Consider the following 17,313-nt stretch of genomic DNA (forward strand, 5'->3'; position numbering starts at 1 on the left):
TGATCGTTCTCATTAGGGTCCACAAATTGTTGACTTTATTATTATTTTATTATATTCACACTGATTCAAACAGCAGTTATTCTATTTCATAATCAAGTGTTTCATTACATACCTACATTGCAGGTTGACATCTGCTAAAACTGCTGATGTTTTTCTGGTATACCAGACCTTTTTCTGAATGACAGTATTGACAAATGTGGGAACAGGTGGTTCTAGGTGAGGTTTTTATTTTAATTGAAAGTTTTAATTATTTTTCGTGAATCTGAGTGTCTCATGTCTTCAAGGACGTCACAGTCTCCTGCATGCAGTGCACTGCTGTGCAGAATACCAGGGTAATGTTTTCAACAGCACAGACATTTGTATTGTCATTTATCAATAGGCTGGTGGTGGTTATGTAAGATTTAATCAAGGTAGCCAGTGGATCTGATGTGTATAATCAGGCGTTGACAATGCCCATCGCTCCAATTAGTGACTGTAGATGGAACACATAGCTGCCTCCTTCAGATAGCTGTATTGGGTGTTAATCATCTGAAGGGGGAGGCATTCATTCATGCCACCTCCTGTGCAAGACAGATTCAGGTAGAGTCTGATATTAATATATCTTTATCTGTCATAACAGAACACTTTTTGTCTGTGCAATTTGACTTGTCTGCTGGTTGAAGAAATTATGATGAAAGTGAAACAGTAAAACAAAACACAAACAAGAAGATTTGTTGTGATATTTGTGAAGGTTTGTGTGCTTGTGTCTTTACCGTGCAGAACTCGTGTGCTTGTGGTTTTGAGTGCACTGTGAGTTCAACTGTGCCCGACAATTTCAGTGCACTGCTGGATTGTCTGTGACACTTTGCTTACTGTGCTTCTCCTGCAACTGCAAAGCATGGCAGGTCAATAAACTATCCAACAGGTGCAGGCAAATAAAAAGTTACTGCACCTCAGGAAAACACAGTTTCAGAAAGATGGAGCTGCCTCCTTCACTCAGTCGCACTGTGACACTTCTTTCTGTCTGTCTTGCTCTTTCTGCTTGTTACTCTCTGTACCCCTTTGTCACTCTGCCCTTCTCTCCTTTTCCCTTAAACTCTCTTTGAGTGAGCCTACTGGTTCCCAGTCAGACAAGAAATTGACCCAGTGAAATTCATTACCGCATCCCCGTGAAATAGATGCTGCTGAATGCTCGGTGGCTAGTTGCTGAGCTGCTTTTCCTGGGGAGCTGACAGCTAACATTGCTAGCAAGCTGGTAACATGTGCCAGCCAGCTGTAAGAGCTGCCAAGCTAGCTGGTTTGCTAACCGGTTTCTTTACGTCATCAGCAGGTCCACAACAGTTTTCAACCATTTGTATTTCCTCAGATAGTGACCAGGGCCTTTACTCACCTCAGCTGTGTTTGATATGTATCACGGCGTATACCTGTATTTCATTATGATGCCCCATTGTGATCTGCTCTTGTTTGCTTTGTTTAAGGTACTGCATTCTGCATTAATACAAAGTCAACACTTCTTTGAAACTTTTCAAATTAAAAGTCTTCTAGTGTTTCAGTTGACAGAAACCCTTTTATTGCTGTGCTGATGTGCTGCAGTAAGCATATTGCCTCATTTCAGGTTTGTAGCGTGTCTGTTGTTTATGAGCTTCTTTAGCTAAGCAGTTGCCAATGCTGCCCCTCCCCCCCACCTTGTGCCTCATGTTTAGTTATTCCTCTGCCTCCTTTAGCGATAATGGTTCATGTAATAAATGTAGTTTGTTTACCGTGATGGAGGCGAGGCTTAGTGAACTGGAAGTGCACCTCCACTTCCCAGCAACTCCAGATAAGCTGGGAAACCATGGCAGCTGTGTGATTGCCCATAACAAGAGGCACAGCCCTAAGACCAAGGTTCACACCACCATTGCACCAACAAAGTATTAACAATACCATGAATATATTGTTGAATTGATTAAATTAAAGCAGTGAAATGTACTTTATGCTGGCGTGCACATTATATGACAGGCACCAGGACTTTATCCCCCCTCTCTATCTCGCACTGAATTATTTTTATCTCCGGTTGGGACAAAATTTATAGTGCAAACAACAATAAAATCAGAAATGGACTTTAACTGCCAGTGTTCACACCCCTGTGACAATAGTGTCTTTATTTTTATGTTGACAGCATGTTGTTCTATTGCATTGTGAGATTAATTTCTATTAAATATTGAAGATTGTGTTCTGGCACACATGGCTGAGTGGCACTATCCATGGTGCTGAAAGCAGAATTTAACCTGTTGTTTTGTTGTCTATGATTATCCCCCATGTGTCTGAATGAGGAAAGGACAGGGCACATGGTCGGACTGGGAAAGAAATTCTGCCCTGGACTAATTTTTTGTGGGTATTTTTTGGTCCAACCATATACTCGGTTTATACCTAGTCATGTTTTTTTTTTTTTTTTTACCATCTTTTATCATCTTTCAGTTGACTGCAGAACATGACACATTTCTTTGCTTTAACATTGTACTTCAACAGAGCAGGATTAAATGACATTGGATGGGGCGACACAGCTAACATTATACCTTCACCTACTTTGCAGTTTGAAGTTAGAAACACAAATTGTGCCAAGTCAATGCAAAAATTCTGTGCATATTTATGTCAATCATCAAACCACCAACACATCATTTTGTTTCAATTTAGGTGAGTTGGTTTTCGTTCAAAATGCTGGTTTGACTAAGACCCCAACACTTTCTCATCACAGGTCATTACAGGCCTCTTTCTTTGCTTTAATCTGCTCTTTACTTTTTCTCATTTCTTCTCCTTCTGCCTCTTCACCTTGCTCCTTTGACCTGCCACCAGCTTGTTTTAATTCAAAACGTTAGATACATCTTACAGTTTAATGCAGCTGTGCAATCCACTGTCCTTTCTTTGTCTCACTGTTTCTCCGTTCCTCTGTCTTTTCCTTTTCATATTAGTCTCAATTTCTTTTCCACTGCCTCCCTCCTATTGTGTCTCTCATTGCTTCTTTCATTATTTAACTCTACATCTCTCTTTGACTCTCCCTTACCACCACTGTTGCTCCCTTTGCCTCAGGATATATTTTAATACCTTTGCCTACGGTACCTCTTTCCAGCTATATACCCGACCTTACTTTTTTTTGCCTTAGTCTTGCTTTCTCATCTGCACTTTTCACCAGGGAATCAACACATCTAAAGGTTTTTCTCAGACCCTAATACATAAAAGCATACCGACAATATTTAGGCCTTCCATTTCCACAGTAAAGGCTGAATGCCAGTGAAATTCCCTCTCCAAGGGGGATATTTTTCCCCCCGCTCTGCTTTACCGTCCTCGTTTCCTGTGATGTTTATGGCACAATATGATGGCCATCTTCTTCTGGCACGCAGAGGACCCTCTGCCGGGGTTAGGCCATATGTAAGGTGACAGATCTGTAAAAGAAAGTGACAGAGAGCCTGGATGTGTGAAATACCCAGTGATCCATACTTTACAGGGACCTGTTAAAATCCCATTTGCTCAACATTGTGTCGCCCTGGACAAATGCATTGCTCTTCTGCGGGAAATGAACTGATCCTCTGAAGTGTTTTTATGAAGTGCATCCTGTGTATCATCTATAGCTTAGTGGGTAATTCTAACACCTTGTAGCTCCTATATGAAGGAAAACTACTGCTCTGCTGCCTACAACTTATAGATGTCGTTGTAAACTGTTTTCATTGGAACCACTTTCTACCAGAGTAATGGGCCCTATAAAAACTTTTCACATCGTGTCCTGTTGACTGTCTCGAGTGGAAGCAGAAATTTCAGTCACATTTCTTTAAACTTGGGTAGATAAAACCAAACCTATTGTTAAAGGAGAAAATCTTTTGTTTTTGGCCCTTTAGACAGTGACTATTTATTATTTGATTTCAATTTATTATGTGACGTAGTGCACATACTGACAAGCCAGCAAATTAGTTTTTAGCTAATTTTCACTTTTTTATTACACCTTTAAATGTGGACATAAAAGGCAACTGTCCCTCATTGACTCCTGTAGCCAAAAATAGCCCATCATTGGCAGTCCTCTATATCCAACCAGGCTAATTAAGGCCATTACATTTTGTGTGCATGGAATACGTCACGTTTTTGTGCCAGAGCAGGGCTGCGAAATCAGCACTTATTGATTGCAGATTTGCAGAACTGACCAAGATGTGGGCCCAGCTCCATTGATCTTTGAGCTCCTCCCATGGTGTGTGCCATTTTTACCGCCCACTACGTTACAATAGCCACAGCACCAGTCCAAGCTAATGCCCAGTCAGTGTCACACCACACTGAGATATATTGATTTGATCAGACCATGGCCCTTCGTAGCTGTGGTGTTTGCCTGTTTTGTGTTGACAGGGTCCTCTTCAAATCAGCAACGTGCTGACATCACGGTTCATTTGTTAGTGTGGTAGAGTTCTCAGAAACAGACAGTGGCATTCATTAGCTCGCTTTTTCCCCCCTTCGGCACACCTCCAGCTCTACCTGAAATGGTGTGTAGTAAAGGTCTTCTTCTGTGTTCATTCCTGTCTCCTGAAAATTAGCTTTCACTTCCTGTGTTGCAGGTACATGTTGTAATGGTTGGAAAACAATCCCTACCTCATATGCACATTCACAACTTGCAGGGGACCTCATGTTTATACAAAAGCAGCACATCTAGCCAAAGTTATTTTAGGCTTCATAAAATGTACATAAATCAAAAGTACTGAGAATTCATTGATGGATGATTTGTTTTGTGCACTCTGAGCAAAAAAGCAGGTTTGATATGTGTTAACTTTGAAACGCTGGGGATGACTTTGTTCCTTCACCACCTCACTCTGCACTTAGAGAGGAATTCAAAAATTCACAGACAGAAATGGAGACAAATAGTTTGAAACGCTATTGGCGGTTCTGAATTATTTATTTAGCTTAGATCTCGGTGCCCTGTGCAGTAACTCAGCAGAATACTTATCAAAATGATTCAAAAGCATAATCTTCAGCTTTAGTCGACAGACATTCTGCAGCAGTCCCAGCAGCAGATCTTGAACGAAGTTGTCCACCACTGTTGTAAGTGTCATTTCAGGTTCATGCTGTGGCCTTTTAACTCTGAACTCTTCAAATCAAACAGTGCAAATCCACATCGTTTGTGCTTATATCCCTGGCTCTGTTCCTTCACTTTATCTTATGTACTTAGCACATGAACAATGAGCCTGTTTCTTAACTGCGTCTGATTGATCACCTCAGCTAAACGCCCTGTCCCATAAATCAGTACCTCGCCCCACTCAGCCCGTTAATCACGTCCGCCAACAAAGACAACGAGACAATTAAAGAAACATTGGTAGGCCTTTAAAAATATTCTCCTTTAATTGCCACAGCAGTTTATTAGGGTCTTGGGCAATCTATTAACCCTGGGATTTAAGAGGCAAGAAGCTAGCTGGGAGGGGGGGCTTAGTGTAATCTGGAGAGCAGATAGGGTGATGGGCAGCATGTAATTTGCACAAAACATGTTTTTACAACTGTTTCTGTCTGTGCAGTTAGAAACTTACTGTAATTGCTTTGGAGTCTTTTCTATAATAAATATTGTAGGATTAGCTGGAACAATGTTATTCAGAGCGGTCATATGGAATATATTTTTGCCCTGTGAGACGCTGTAACTTTGCTTGTGCTTTTGTCATGTTATGGCTATTTAAATTTCACCCTACTTCCCTTCTCTTCTTTTTATCTCATATAGACGAAGGCTGATATTCCATAATATTAAATATGGCAATATTTCCCACATATGTGATCATTTTCATTATTTATTTATTTTTGCAGTCTGCCCTGCTGCAAGGTCCAACCCTCATTTCACAGCTTTGCTTACATTGTACATTGGCATGTGACAAATAAAACTGTGACGTAACTGCTGTTTAGTGGCAGCTTTGCTCATAACTGAAACATAAACTACAATTAAGATTAAGATCACCTTCATTAGTCCCACAGTGGGGAAATTTGCAGTATTACAGCAGCAAAGTGGACAGGGCGAGAGAAAAAACTGCAAATGTCAGTAACAAATACTTAGATAATAACAAAAAGATAAATAATAGATAAGAATATAATAATATATACAATTAGATATTTACAAAAAATATACAACAGTAGCAGCAGATTGTGGACAGTGCATGATGGATGATATCATTCATTAATGATAATCATAAGTGTGAAAAGAGACTCCTGAAACATAAAAAACAATAATAATATTTATATATTGTGAAAAACCACCTGAAACATAAAACACAGTAATATAAGTATGTATTATTTAAAAATAAATAAAATAAAATACAACAATCTACTTATCTACTTTGTATTTATATGTGATTTCTAATGAATCTTTCTTCAAAAACGTTGTCACAGCACTCTTATCTCTGTCTCACGTAACTTTATTTTATTTTATTTATGCACATAAATAGGTGTATATTTATTATTTGTGTTTTTACAAAATAAGTTTTCCCTTCATTCTCACTCACTTTATTTTATTTGGTTTAATGTTACCTTTATTTACTTTACCTAACTTCATCTCATTTATGCACATATTTACGTATGTATTTGTAAAGGGTATTTCTTTCAAATGTGTTTATTCTGGACAACATAATGAACACCGGTATCATGTAGTCCAGTATTCCACAAAGTACAAACCATGGCTGCAAAATTAACAAAAAGTGTTGTCAACATGAAATGAAACCAACATTGAAGAGCTTCATAAAGCTAATGATGCAGTTGTACTATATAAGAGTCACTGTGTTAGATTATGTAATATTTTATCAGCGTGCGTGGATTTATATGCAGCCCCTGTAAACTGTCTAATACCGGCTTTACGTATATATTTAGAGCCACATTCTTTCTGTACACCTCCAGAAACTATTAATGTAACAGCACACTGGCTCCAGTGGACAGTCTGTTCTGTTTCTGTTTTCAGAGATCCATTCCTTTCATCCATCATTACCAGAAAAAAAAACCACCTACTTGGGGTTAAAATTAACTCTTTGAAAATCCAGCATCATCTCTCCTGTCTTGATCTAAATCACAAATTGGCCCTTTTATGATCTGCATGAGAAAAGCAGGCCTGGGATGATGTGGAGATGGCCTGCTCCAGCCAGGCCTGCGGGCCTGATGAAAGCACTGCCACCTTTGATGTTTTGACAAGGACTGATGAGTACTTCACACCGTGTCTTCTCTTGATCTCATGCATTTGCTGGCTGCGTGTATGTGGCTATGTATTTTTAGAAAGTAACTGTAACCTCATGCATAAAGCATAACCTCCACAAACACTGCGCATAAACAAGTCATTATGCATAGGTTATATGGGGAGACAGATAAGAGAAGACAGAGTCACCCTATAGGACTGGAGTAATTATGAACTTTTTGGTATCTGTTTGTGTATAATGCATAGAGAAATCTTTGTTTAGTGTGCAAACTGCAAACAGAAACACCGCCTTATATGTTCTGATTTGGTTCTATAGCCATTCATTGTGTCTGTATCTGTCCACAGCACCCGCCAGTGTTACCTGCTGCTCGACATCTTCAACCCAACAGAGCACGAACTCACCGTCAGCGCCAAGAACAACCAAGACCTGGTTCTCCATGCCAGCGAGTGCCAGAGGTGAGAGAAGAGTTTCTCTTTCTACATACACATGTATATATAGTCTTCCATGTCCTAACCATATATATATGTCCCATATGCTGATGACTCAAAACAAAATGTGTCCCAAGGTTGTTCAGTTTATTGTCTCCCTGTATTTATTTATTTATTTATTTTAAGCAAAATTATGGTGATTTCTTTGTATTTGGTGAATGTTCAAGCATCGCTTCCTCCTTCTTTGGACATGAGAGCAACAAACTGAGGGTATTTCATGTTTTCACCAATGACCTAAACGTCATCTTACTAACTGTTATTGCCCCCCAAAAAACCCTTTTTAATTGATGTATTGATGTCCTACCTTCCAGGCACCCAACACATTTCCATGTGCAGGGCAAATGTCGCACAAACGTTAACCCTGAAGGTTCATTCTTTGTAGGTTTGTCCACTTGATGTTTTTGGGCATCATCTCTGGACGTATTGTGGAATGGGAGAGGTTTTGAGAATCTATGGAATCATGATTGGGTCTGATCAAGATATTTTTAATAGACTTTAATAAAAGAATTCAGTTGTCATTCTTCATTTCTTTGGAGTATGGGTACAAAAGCTGTCAAGAACTGACCCACTGTACTTTGTTAAGACACCGGAGGCTGCTCTAGTATAAGTGTAGTCAACTGTGGTATAACACAGTCAGCTGTTTCCTCCAATTATGTTTTTTTTCCTTTGCAGTTTCTCAGGTATCAGTCTATAAAAGCTGCAATAACCCTTCCTCACTGTTCCTTACGAAGCTGCCAAGTCACCTCAAAGAATTTTATTAGTCAGGGTTTTCATTGTGGTGCTTTTTCACCGTGTTATTCTTTGTACAAACAAAATAAAACCTAAGTTTATATAGGCCAATACTAGGGCTGAGTACATCAATCAATTAATGAATCAAAATATTATCAAGATCACAACATGGCCAAGTGCAATATGCAAATCACAGGAGCTGCAATTTTTTGATGAAGGTCAAACGTGTCACAATGAACCATAAATGAATCATCGTGTTGCTACAGAGATGCCACAGCCTGCAGATGATATTCTCCACATTTAAGGGAACGTGCATATTTGGTACAGACCCCAGCAGAAATCACATTATTATTATTTTTATACTTTTTTCTAACGATCATTAAACGATCATTCCCTCTACAATTGTGGTAAATTTCTGTCAGAATAATCACAACACGATTTTTTTATGCACATCGTTTTGCCCTAACCGATACCAAGTTCTTCTTTTTATTCTCTCCTATTTTCCACCTACATACCTGCACACGTGCACATACATCACTCCCCCCCCCCCCCCCTCTCTCTCTCTCGCTCAGTTTGCCTTTTCACTGGAAATTGGCAAATTATGATTCCTGTCAGCGCGTCTCTCCAGTGCATCCTCAGCCATGAGCAGAGGTACACCACCAGTGACTCATAGGCCTTTCTCCACAGGGGTGGAATGTTATTATTTGAAGGGAATTAGAGGGTGGAAAGGGATCTTTTCAAACAGAGCCAAACCGCTCATCACTCAGCTCACTCCAGATAATCTTTCCATTGCAGACATGAGCTGTTAAGATCAACAAGCTTATTGTTCCAGGATTCTGTAACTTTTCTTGTCCACAAGAACGATAACTTCAGAAGTCTCTAAAAAACAGCTGCATCAGAGATACTGTTTGATTTACCCTGTGTTTAATGGAAAAGCTGGGTGCAATGGTTTTATCATTAGGTGGGTTTCGTCTGACTTTAACATCCACTGAAAAGATGAAAAACAGCGGCAGATGAAAACACGTCTGTGAGGAGCAATGAGGAGATTTTAACGTTTCTTAAATCAAAACATGAAACAAATAGAAATGCCACATTTTTCTCTTTTGAGGTTTGACTGTGGTCTCTTCTTCAGCAACCGTTCAATGGCACAGACTAGGAAAATAGTGCAACCAGCTGCTCATCTTGACAAACCAACTCCTATTATTTAAGTATTTACTTTTGCCAATTTTCTTAAAATTTTAAATTTTGCTCTATATTTGAATGAAAATCTACCTATTGTGAAACTAAACAAATGTATTTCACAAGAACAACAAATCGAATAACTTAAAGTACATGAGTGTTTATAATTTTACCACAGGAAGTGTAAGTGTTCGTAACTTGTGGCGGCTGATGATGCAGATATTTTAGTGTAATTCACATCACTGTGTCAATTCACTGATTTTGACACTTCTCTACTTGTGGTTCAAATAGGGAAAAAAAAGTAGTCAAAAATCTTTTTAACATTTACCTTTATCCCAACAAAGGTGTGGCATTGCTTTAGATTAACTACTTCCAATGCAGACTAGCTTGTAGCTGGACTAGCTACGGTTTCAAATTGCCTTACACAACACCCCTGCCTGTGCTCCTGGAACATACTGAGGTCTTATTTTTTAATTTTTTAAATTATGTTCCAGCTGTACACACTGTGCAGCCAGGTCAGGCTTTTATTTAATATCTGTGCTATCATACACATAGTGGAATCACTGCTTAATGACTGCTGGTTAAGTCCACCATGCTCCTATCTCTGCCCTGCTCTCTTTGCTGTGCTCGTTAAGTGTATGAATACCAGAGAATAAATTAATGTCTGCCAGGGAAAAGCCCAACTGTGCTGCCATTTAGCCATTTTCAGGAGCCTCTTAAAAGAGATTTTGATCTCATGTCCCATGCTGGTTATCTATTTACCACCCACTGCTCTGTCTGCGGAACACAAGCACAATGTTGGACGTTGTCAGACTGTAAGTACGATCAAAAGTTACGTGAATACGAACATGTAACATACGTAGTAATAGATAAGATCGTGGAGCTTTCAGTCATTGATGTGATTTTAAAACCCTTAAGTTGTAGAAACAATCCAGGGACAGTGGTGGAATGTAACTATGTACAGTTACTCAAGTACTCTACTTTAGTTTTGAGGTGCTTGTACTCTTTTACCTGAGCATTGGAGTTTCCCCCCTTTGCTGTTGCTCTTTCAAAATTATTTGGTGCAAACAGTTTCTATTATGTAATCAGGGGCACATTTACAGGCAGCGATGCCAACTTCACACCCTTTTCACCAGGTTTACAGACTTCAGCCCATATTAGTGTGTTTTCTTTTTTTTTTTTTTTCAAAAAGGTAATTAGCGACTTTTTGGACAAACCTTACCTACTTTCCGTAGAAGAGGGTTGCCCGTATTACCCTGCGAATGTCTTGGAAGTTGTCTTAATGTCTTAATAAGTATTTCATACTTGTTCCATTGTCTGACAGCTGAAAGGGAAAAACACGTAAATGAGAACAGCTTCATCGGGAATTCGGCTGTGTTTCTATCATGAGTCATAGTTTCAGTGTATTTTCTTCATCTCTGTTAAGTCAGGCTGTCAGTCACTGGGATATAATTCCCCAAATACCCAAGATTCAATTTACCCGTCTCTCATTGATACAATCGTAAAGTCAATGTTATACATAAGAAGTTAGCGGTCAGTAGTGGTCAGAATGCATAATGTGCCAGTTCTGTAATTGATTTTAAAAACACTGCCCCTCCAGAAACAGATGCAACATGACACAATGTGCCTCTGAGGCAAAAAATGTCAAGTCTGGTAACAACTGCAGATGTATATATATAGACCTACATGTCTCCCCCCCCTTTGACTGACATTCCCTGTAGACACAGCCGCTGCCTTTGACTCCACCAATCAGCTCTTCCTTCCTGTAGAGATTTCTCTTGAAGCCTGACAGACACATAAATTCATTATCAGAAGATTATCTCAGATCCAGCGTATTGATTCTTTTCACAGCATATGCACACATTATTCAGAGTGGAGTAGGATTTTTGCATGCAGAGGGAAACAGGAACACAGGCTCCTAGATCTTCGCCCGCTGAACCATATTGTGCTTGTCTCTCCAATTCATTCTTTCTGAACATCAGAAGGCCCTGTCATTTCATATTTCTTTCCTGTTCTATGATGAATGAGGTGTCAGGCGCAAGATGTTTTCTGGGGTCTTCATCCAGGACTGGTGAAGCCTAGGCTTCAATCCGACAGTTGCAAAAATGACTCTGTCAATCATCTGCACTTTCCTCCTACTACAAATGATTTTTAATTGTTTCCATTGAGCCTTTTCAGGGCTATACAAATAGAAACTGGAAAAATACCTTCAGGCATGGAGGGAAATATAGCAGTTTCTACAGGAGTTTTAATAGCTTCAAGACCTGTGTGTGTATGAGGGGAACACGAGGACAGCAACAGGCAGCTGTCTCCATCTTCTGGTACAGCCATAGGTTTAGATAGATAGAACCTGCATTTTTTTGAATGCTTCCACTGAAAAAAAAAAGCAAACAAGCAAGCAAAACAAAGTCTTATACCCTTTAATGCTGAATGAAAAACAAAAAGTGAAGCACCTCAGAATGTAAATGGTCACTTTGATGTTTGGGAGCCTGATAAGGTTCCTAAAGGCCACCGTGTGACACCACAGTCAGCCAGAACAGAGAGAACTGGATATAAAGAGGATATGTTCCTGTCTTTCTTTCTATGGTTGGATCTTGTAGATTTTCCTGGCGTGATGTCATTCTTGGTTAAACAATATTCACAGTGTGGGACTTTACAGGCTCGCCTTAACAGTGGTTTGAGTTTGTGAAATACAGGGATTAAAATTCAATGCAATTTCTTTAATCAGTTTATTGAACATGTTAAAAAGTATTTCAGCAATTTAGCATTGCACTCCTGTAACACTGTGACATCTTCTCCCTTGACCAACCCTGGCCTCTACATTATCCACGATGCAGCGCAATCACTGATGGTCCAGTTAGAGATTTCAATGTTTTATGCTATGCTAGCTAATATAGCTTCAACCTGCTAGCCTTAAGCAAAGATGAAGAGCAAGCTACATAGGTGTGGTAAGCTCTTTTCTCACCACACCACACCCCGTCATTTTCATTGTCACAATGAATAAATATAATAAAATGTGCATTATGAATGTTAAATAAATAAATATACTAAATTAAAAAGTAATTCATTATTTGATATTTTAATGGGTTACAAAAATAAATTACAAGAACAGTTTACAAATGAAATATTAATAAATAGTTCAAATTAGAAAAAGCGTTAACAAAAACAACATAAAACATTCAATAAGTATAAGTATACAATTTTAAAATATATGAATGAATTCATAAATAAATAATGGAATTTAAAAATCTTTTTGAAAATGCAGCCTCAAAAAGAGAAATAAATAATTAGATTCACAAATTGAATTAAGAATACAGATTTTAATCAGGAATTTAAAAGGGCAATTTCCCTTCCTGTTTGCCTTTTTTCCTTTTCCTATTAGCTACTCGATTTGCTTAGTCATTTAGCTTCATTACTATTTCCGTGACGTTTGTGGTCCTTTGAAAATGCACCATGTCAGAGAGGAAAGTCGTCTGAAAGTCGTCTCAAACTGGTTTCATGAACAACACAGTGAGTTCAGTGAAGTTCAGTGGCCTCCCCACTCTGAGTGCAGTAGAACACCTTTGGGAACAGGAAATTTGCAGCATGAACGTGAAGCTGAGCATTCTGCAGACATTATATCCTGCAATCATGTCAACATGGAGAAGAATCTCAAAGAAATGTTGAGGAGTCAATGCCACGAAGAACTGAGGCTGTTTGTAGAGCAAAGGGAGGTCCTAGCCAGTATTAGTATGGTGTCCCTAATAAAGTGTGTTTTTAATGCAAAAGGTCTGTGATCATTATCTCTGGGAAAATTATTGCTATCAAAGTTTTGGAGCAGACAAATTTTAACATTCATTCATCAGTATGCTTCACCACGCACATTACAAATGGTTTTGGTGAAATGACTAAATCCCCCTACAATTATTTTTTTCGGTGGCTGCTTTTTTAACCACACTGAGCTGAGAAAAATGATCAGGCTCTAATGGTCACTGCTCTGCATAAACAGCATGTAAATTAGAAGCGCTCTCCTCACTTACTTTATATTCTTTCATTTGAGGAAAAAGCAGTGATCCTGTGTACCGGCAGACAGCCCTGACCTTTCTGCGACTGAATCTTTGATCTAATGAGGAAATTATGATGAGATGGAGCAAATTAAAATTTCTGTTATTATTATGAATTGAAAGTAGGAAATGTTGTCCAAGATGTCAGGCTGAAAAGTCATTTCCATAAAACAAGTTCTTATGCACTGTAATTACGTGGGTTTGTCTGCAAGTCACTCAAGTCGTTTGGTGAGTGATTTTTTTGTATAAGATGGATTTGATACATGTGTTTGAGCAGTATCTAGTTATTACTCGATTAGATTGCCCTGAGGCACTTGTCTCTAGCTGTCAGCTGTCTGAATATAACCCGTGGGAGAACATCCTTGTGATGTGATAACATTCAAAACTGAATGTTTGACAAAAAAAATCTTAACTCAAGGTCCACTTACCAACAAGCACCTCATGGTCACCCTCAGCAGATGGAGTTTTCATTTCAAACCACTGTTCAAGGTCAAGAATGAAGTTCACACTTAAAATCTGAATATGCTTTCTATTGTGTATAACAAGCCTTTAATAATGCTTTAGAGAGTACTTTAGAGGGCGAAAATCAAGATTAAAACATTTCAGCCCAATAAGTCAGTATCATCAGTCAAAAAAATTAACATACAGAAAGTGAAATATAATAAAAACCTGACAATAAAATCTGAAATAAAAAAATTAAACAAATTGAACAGGTAGACATGTTTGAAGTTACAAAATAAAAATCAGGGCAAACATTAAAGGAGGTATATGTAGGTTTGCCATTGCTACATAGCCAACATTAGCATTAACAGCTGTTTACTTACCAGTCTAGAAGAAACGTTGTGAGTTCAGCATCAAACCCTCCAGTGGTGGAAAGCAACCTTCTTGTTTTGCTTCTATCTCTATCATTTTTTTTCTTCTGAAATTATGCAACGATGGTTAAAGCTCTTGCCAAGACTGATAAGTAAACAGCTGTTAAAGCTAACACTAGCTATGTAGCAATAGCACAATTTACAAATTGTTCCTTTACTAATAAGGCCTTTTTAAATAGGTGAAAATGAAATACACAAACACACACATAAACACTTTTTTTTTGGGAGTCAACTTTCCCTTTAATCCTAAACTAACACATTATAACTTAAAATTGCTGTTAGACAGAAGCTATTTTGAGGCTCAGCATCATCTTGAAAAGCTGAATATTCTTTATTGTAATGAAAGTAAACATCGAATGTTGTAGATTCAGTCTCGAAGTCGTCCAGCGTCATCTTCTCCTTCTTCGCCAGCAGCAGGTTGCTCTCAGACCTTCATCCCAGCCCCCTCTCTGCATCAGCACCACAGCTGTGTCTCCCAGGGGATTTAAACAGGCCTTTGGGGGTTGACATCTCATCACAGCATCAACCCGTGGGCGCTAACTAGTTCCCACTGCCGTCCACCATTGTCATTGCAGAGCTTGCTCATTAACACCCCCCCACCCCCTGTAGTAGAGCGGGGACTTAGCGCTCACTGCAGCAGTTTCTCATTTTTACCCATGTCTCCTCCGTTCGCCAAGCCTTTTGGCTCTGCCGGATCGGTGCTCACAAGGGCAGACACGCCTCATTGCATGAGCTTTTCAAACAAAGCTTGTTTCCATGGTGACCACCTTTCCCCCCTTCTTGTGCTACTTTTTATGGCAGCAGAGCACATAATGCATCTGCAGTCAGTTATCCCATCTTCAACAGTCCCAGTCTAGTGTGAATATTACGACTTGATTTTTTACCCACCTTTTTCTCACTCCACAGAAATACTTTACACGCTCAGCACATGAACAATATCATCTCTAATCAAAACGTTCTTGCACATGCTCAGGAGGGCAAAGGATCTTTTGACCAAGATGAGAACTGCCTGCTGAGATGTACTGAGGTGCTGCTGGTCGACCTCTCCCTGGGATTCAGCTTCACATCATTTTTTCTCAGCATTTTGTCTTTTTTCCTCCTCACACTTTTTCTCGAAATATTGTCTTCCCTAGGGGGCGTTTTAGGCTCGTTGGCTGTCTGGAGGTGGGTTACTTAAGGTGGCAGAACACAGATCTTTTTGCACTCACATGTACCTCATACAGTGGTGTATCGCTAGAATCACTCCATCCAGCTGCCTCAGACTTCTCAGTAGTCATTTGACACAGTCATGCTTTTATATTGGCATTCTGGAAATGTGCTTCATCTCCACCAACTCCATATATTCACATGGGAGGATATGGCAGATTTATCTGACTCACTCACAGCCATTTCATTCTCCAGTCACCTGTAACTCCATCGACCTTCACATTATCGTTAAGCCCTCCTGTGCTGTCAGTAGATTATCCAATTCACTTACAGTAACAGTGAAGTCGTGTATTTTTTATTTACAAACTGCAACATCCCTGGGTCAGACCCAGCTTTACTTTTCTTGCATGTCATCCCTCTCTATCCCCTGCATGCCCTGCTCCTGCTGCCGTGCTTGTCTAATAATGGCAAAATGCCCTAAAAAAAGCTCTTAGGTTTCAGCAGCAGAGTTAAAAATAGCTCACTCTGTCAACCCTGGTAATAGTCTACAAAGCCACATTTTAATGACAGCCAGCGCATCTTCACAAAAGCGCCCCATCCGCATATAGTAATTGGCTGTAAGGATTCGTTTTTACTGCAGCTCATCATATTGAGCGAGACGGGGATGGATGGAGCTGCTGCTGCCTCTGCAGCCGCTGCAAACAACGGGTTACAGAGTCAGCCGCAGTCTAAAAATAGACTGTTGCTCTCGCCTGCCTCTGCACAGGCCTCTGTGGATCTCCACCCTTAAGCTCTTGCACGTGAGCTAAAAATAACCTTTTTTGTGAAAACACACACACACGCACTCGCACGCTCTCGGTACGTTCTCTGCTCTCAGCTTCTCCCCGGTGACATAACACAAACACTGGCTGTTAAAAACAATGTGAAAAAGGCTCTGATAAAAATGTTGATTGCAAATAACTTGATCTGTATTAGGTTGTGTAGGGTATGATTCAAGCTGTACACATTACTCACAGCGCTCACAGTCACACACCAGGGAAAACCTGCACAGATAGTAGCAAAACCACAAGACAACTACAAAACACCTCTTCCATAGTTAAATACTGAAACACTCAATAAACAGCCGTCATACCAGAGAAAGTTACAGAAAAATAAATGATCATCAGCAGAATTATTTCTATGCTTTATAATATCCTGTATAAATGGTGTGTTTTTACAGAATCCAATATCTTGCCTCCTCACAGCTCTGAGGTGTTGGACTGGCTGTTACTTTGTGTCCACAGTGGAGTTTATTGACCCCTCGCAGTTGAAATGATTCACAGCCTCGCAGTGGTCTGATGAAAGCGACCCCATATGCTTTAATGTGATTATCATGTACTTTTAGTCTGATGCAACACAGCATTTAATTAGGAAGGGGTCGTTTCACTGTGACCGGCTCAACCTAAGCCAGTGTTATGGCTGCCATTAAGAAAGGCTTCACTGCCGCAGCTTCCTGCAGGATGGTGGTAATTAGCGATACAGTGTCAGAAGTCACACCCGGCAGAGACGCTGGTATTTAGTGATGCGGGTCTGGTTTGCTTTTAGATGGTTTTTTGACAGAAAAATTAAATGAAAGATACGTCAGTCAGCTCTGGTAGACCATCCAAATACACAACACAGCGCTGCACAAAAAAAATTAACTGTTGGTTTTGAGTTGATATTCACTTTTTTG

At 39.6% G+C, this 17,313-nt stretch overlaps 1 protein-coding gene across 4 annotated transcripts in view; it reads left to right on the top strand.

The window, feature by feature from the left end:
- trappc9 (trafficking protein particle complex subunit 9) overlaps positions 1–17,313 on the top strand; it is a 218,848-nt gene that overhangs the window by 111,762 nt on the left and 89,773 nt on the right. For all 4 annotated transcript variants that reach the window (XM_071499579.1, XM_071499580.1, XM_071499581.1 and 1 more), the window contains one exon: positions 7,490–7,600. In XM_071499579.1, coding sequence (XP_071355680.1) covers positions 7,490–7,600 — 111 coding nt within the window. The remainder of the gene's footprint in view (positions 1–7,489; positions 7,601–17,313) is intronic.

Source organism: Trachinotus anak, unplaced genomic scaffold (assembly GCF_046630095.1).
Source record: "Trachinotus anak isolate AG129_WGS33_773 ecotype Australia unplaced genomic scaffold, CSIRO_AGI_Tana_v1 ptg000016l, whole genome shotgun sequence".
In the NCBI taxonomy this organism is placed as follows: Eukaryota; Metazoa; Chordata; class Actinopteri; order Carangiformes; family Carangidae; genus Trachinotus; species Trachinotus anak.